Raw genomic sequence first — 4,516 nt, forward strand, 5'->3', positions numbered from 1 at the left:
AAAAACGCCTGTAAAAACGCCTGTAAATCGCGGTAAAAATTGCGGTAAAATCGCAGTAAAAAACACGCAAAAACGCTACGCTCAGGTGTGAATGTAGCCTAAAGCCGGTGTGGTGCGCCTGGGGGCAAAGTTGATAATTGATACTTGGTGCCTCCAAAGACCAGCAACCTTATGTTTCTTGTTATTGTATTATTATTTTGGTTCCTGTTTTAGTGACTGCTGGTTCACACTGCCGCTACCACTAAAGTAGCGTCGCTTCCAGCGCGACTTTAGCGCGACTTTGGCGCGACTTTGGCGCGACTTTGGCGCGACTTCGGCGCGACTTAGCGCGACTTTGACGCGACTTTGACGCGACCTAATCGCGAGGCGACTTTTTATTTGGCCAATCACAATCTGATGTCTTGTGACCTAATTTCCTTTTCCTGTGTTTTTTTTTTTTACATATTTCCTTTTTCCCATGTGTGCAGTGTTGTGTGTCTCACATAGCTCAACTGATAGACATGTTTGCCTTGGCATATCATATTTCAGCTTTTATAATAGCCGGTATGGCAGTATTATTGCAAGTCGCAGAGAGGAAACGCAGGATGAGGCTGAGAAGAAGAAGAAGGCGATACTGGATCCATCCTATCATTCGTAATCGGGAAAACAGAGGGCAGTTCTGGGCCATGTATGAAAATTTGCGTGCTCATGAGGACAAGTTTTTCAATTTTACTCGTATGTCCATTGCAAGGTAATTAAACTTTGTAAAATTGTCTAATCTGTATATGTGCGTACAGCTAACATTGTCTAACATTTTCAATTTTTATTTTAGCAAGTGACATATTTATTTTTTTTCCTTATTTTCCTAGTTTTGATGAATTACTTGGTCTGGTTAGCATCCATTTGCAGCGGCAGAACACGTCTTTTCGTAAAAGTATCTCACCTACTCATCGATTGATAATAACACTCAGGTAAACTATTGTGACATAAATTTTTTTTGGTGTAATGTTGCTCAACAAAAGAAAAGACACCTTTTTGTTTAAAAATAGTGTTTCTCAAGCAAAATTGATGTTGGATGAGAAGGCCTGGCTAGCAGTCTCAGCTCTAAATTAAACCCAAAGGTGTCCTATTGGGTTGAGTTCAGGACTCTGTGCAGGCCAGTTAGCTTCACCTGATGGACTATGCATTTTTTACCATTTTTAAGAATAGCATATATAATACAATATAGCATCTAAACACTAATTTAATAAATGAACCACAATACTGGCCTTTTCATTCAAAAAGAATCTTTATTAAATAAAGTAAGAAAAAATAACTTATAACAAGAAAAAACATAACTTAAAATAACTTATAACAAGAAAAAAAAAACTTTAGTAATTGAAACTTTATAAGTTGTGGAAAACATAGGTGTTCTCACTGCCTGACCCAATTCCCTCATTTTGTGGCATTGTAGAGAACGATTGGTGTACATACGGAATGGCCGATACTGGGGGACCTACTTGTGAAGTAGTGGGAGATGGCAATGGCCTCAAGCTTTGAGTGTCCATTTCATATTGGTGACTGTAGTGCTGGTATACTGGGGGATAGTTTATTCTAGAAGGTGCAGGGGTAGGATATGGCCTAGATGGTGGTGGTGGGCCATATGAGCTAGATGGTGGTGGTGGTGGGCCATATGAGCTAGATGGTGGTGGTGGTGGTGGGCCATATGAGAGAGATGGAGCTTCATTTTGGGGAGCATTTGGGGCATGCTGGCCGGCATGGTGTTCTAGGATCGACATTATCTCTTTTTTGGCCTGATCCCTTTTCTCCGCTGGTACTCGGTCAAGCATACCCCCCACCATAATGCCAAATCCTTGGTTTTCAGTATGTAGTCTTTTGAGAGTGTCTGTAAGCCCAGCCACTACCTCAGTGAAGGTTTTGAGGCACTGCTCCCCACTTGGTCCTGCTGGTCTTCTCCTGGTTGGACGTCTCCTGACCGTGGTTGGTGGTTGGCTGGGCCCAGCTTGCTCCTCATTTATCTCAGACTCCTCGGGCGGAGGCGGCATTTCTTCTTCAACCTCTTGGCTGCCCTCTACTTCGCCAAGAGGTTCAGGTGCATTGGCCGCTGTAGCTGCTTCAGCTCTTTCTCCCTCTCCCTGATTTTGACCTTCCCAACTGGCTTGTGTCCTTGAATAAAAATGGAATAATTTCAAGCACACCATTCAAATTCAAATCAACACCTCACAAACATTACAGATGTTAGCTCACTCTCTCAAGGTCATGTAGCGTTTCAAAAAATCAAGTTCCTCCGCATGGACATAGGGGGTCACCCTCCTCGCTCCAGACCCACTCCTCTGGTCCCTTAATTTTCTCAGGTATCGCTGGAAACAGTCCCTCAACCCCTTCCAGCGAGTTTGTATAACGTGCACTGAAAAACATAAGAAACATGTATTTTGTCTTTGCAGGTACCTGGCAACCGGACATTCCCTTGTGAGTTTACATTATCAATTCATGGTGGGCAAGTCGACACTCAGCTACATTATCAGTGAAACCTGTGAAGTATTATGGGATGTGCTGAATGGAATTGTAATGAAAAAGCCAAATGAAGATGACTGGAAGACAATAGCCCAATGTTTCTGGGAACGGTGCAATTTCCCAAATTGCCTTGGAGCTATAGACGGGAAGCATATCCGTGTTGTTAAGCCAGTTGGTAGTGGAAGTCGTTTCTTTAATTACAAAAAGTTTTTCTCCTTTGTTTTGCTAGCAGTGGCTGACGCTAACTATTGCTTCGTCTACATAGACATTGGGTCCTATGGAAGCAGCTCTGATTCCCGTATTTTTGCCAATTCTACTTTTGGAAAAATGCTAGAAGAAAATCAGCTACTTATTCCTCGTAACTGTCCCTTACCTGGGACTGATGAACCCCCGCTACCTTATGTCTTTGTTGGAGATGAGGCGTTTGCGTTGGGAGAACACCTAATGAGGCCTTATTCCAACCGTAATCTGAGTACACCCAAAAAAATTTTCAATTATAGGCTATCCAGGGCAAGAAGGGTGGTGGAGTGCACTTTTGGCATTCTGGCCAATAAATGGCGTGTACTACACACCCCTATTGCTTTAAACATAGAGAACGCAATAACTGCAGTGAAAGCAGCTTGCGTGCTCCACAATTTTGTAAGACAACGAGATGGGTACAATTTTGAGGATTCTCTTGAAAATGATATGGAAACTGCGCAATTGGCTCCTGTTCGTGGATCCACTGATGGTGCCACAATTAGAAATAAATTTACCTCTTTCTTCATGTCACCGGCTGGTGCAGTAGAATGGCAAATGGAGGTTGTTGGATCCTAAATTAAATATATTTTTGGATGCTGGGGTGTATAGATTAGGTTATATGGCCTGTACTGCATGTGTTAACTGTTTATTTTATGCTATTCTCTTTGTTTAATAAAAATTACATTCTGAAAAATTAATGTCTCTATATATATATATATATATCCTATCATTGTCCAACAGTGGCAATGCCACGTACCAGTGTCCACCAGAGGGACGTATCCGTGTCCACTAGTGAAACGGCCACGTAACAGTGTCATCCTGTGCCAAGTACAGTGTCCACTAGTGGCTGCGCCACGTTGCAGTGTCCGCCACTGCAAGTGCCACGTTGAAGTGTCCACTAGTGGCAGTGCCACGTAGCAGCCCAGTGCCACGTAGCATTGTCCACTAGTGCCACATAGCAGTGTCCACCAGTGGCAGTGTCACGTAGCAGTACAGTGCCACGTAGCATTGTCCACTAGTGCCACGTTGAAGTGTCCACTGGTGGCAGTGCCACGTAGCAGTCCAGTGGCACGTAGCATTGTCCACTAGTGCCACGTTGGAGTGTCCACTGGTGGCAGTGCCACGTAGCAGTCCAGTGGCACGTAGCATTGTCCACTAGTGCCACGTTGAAGTGTCCACTAGTGGCAGTGCCACGTAGCAGCCCAGTGCCACGTAGCATTGTCCACTAGTGCCACATAGCAGTGTCCACCAGTGGCAGTGTCACGTAGCAGTACAGTGCCACGTAGCATTGTCCACTAGTGCCACGTTGAAGTGTCCACTGGTGGCAGTGCCACGTAGCAGTCCAGTGGCACGTAGCATTGTCCACTAGTGCCACGTTGAAGTGTCCACTAGTGGCAGTGCCACGTAGCAGCCCAGTGCCACGTAGCATTGTCCACTAGTGCCACATAGCAGTGTCCACCAGTGGCAGTGTCACGTAGCAGTACAGTGCCACGTAGCATTGTCCACTAGTGCCACGTTGAAGTGTCCACTGGTGGCAGTGCCACGTAGCAGTCCAGTGGCACGTAGCATTGTCCACTAGTGCCACGTTGAAGTGTCCACTAGTGGCAGTGCCACGTAGCAGCCCAGTGCCACGTAGCATTGTCCACTAGTGCCACATAGCAGTGTCCACCAGTGGCAGTGTCACGTAGCAGTACAGTGCCACGTAGCATTGTCCACTAGTGCCACGTTGAAGTGTCCACTAGTGGCAGTGCCACGTAGCAGCCCAGTGCCACGTAGCATTGTC

The 4,516-nt window shown here is 45.3% G+C and overlaps 1 protein-coding gene across 1 annotated transcript; it reads left to right on the forward strand.

Moving 5' to 3' along the window:
• Window positions 1–584: 584 nt before the first annotated feature.
• Window positions 585–3,309, forward strand: LOC309550358 (uncharacterized protein; the record flags this gene model as incomplete). Its single annotated transcript, XM_082250755.1, has 3 exons — window positions 585–730; window positions 849–950; window positions 2,424–3,309. 3 exons carry the CDS (start codon window positions 585–587, stop codon window positions 3,307–3,309), a joined length of 1,134 nt encoding a protein of 377 aa, XP_082106881.1.
• Between the last annotated feature and the right edge of the window lie 1,207 nt (window positions 3,310–4,516).

This window comes from Pelophylax lessonae, assembly GCF_965119305.1.
Source record: "Pelophylax lessonae genome assembly, chromosome: 3".
NCBI lineage: Eukaryota > Metazoa > Chordata > Amphibia > Anura > Ranidae > Pelophylax > Pelophylax lessonae.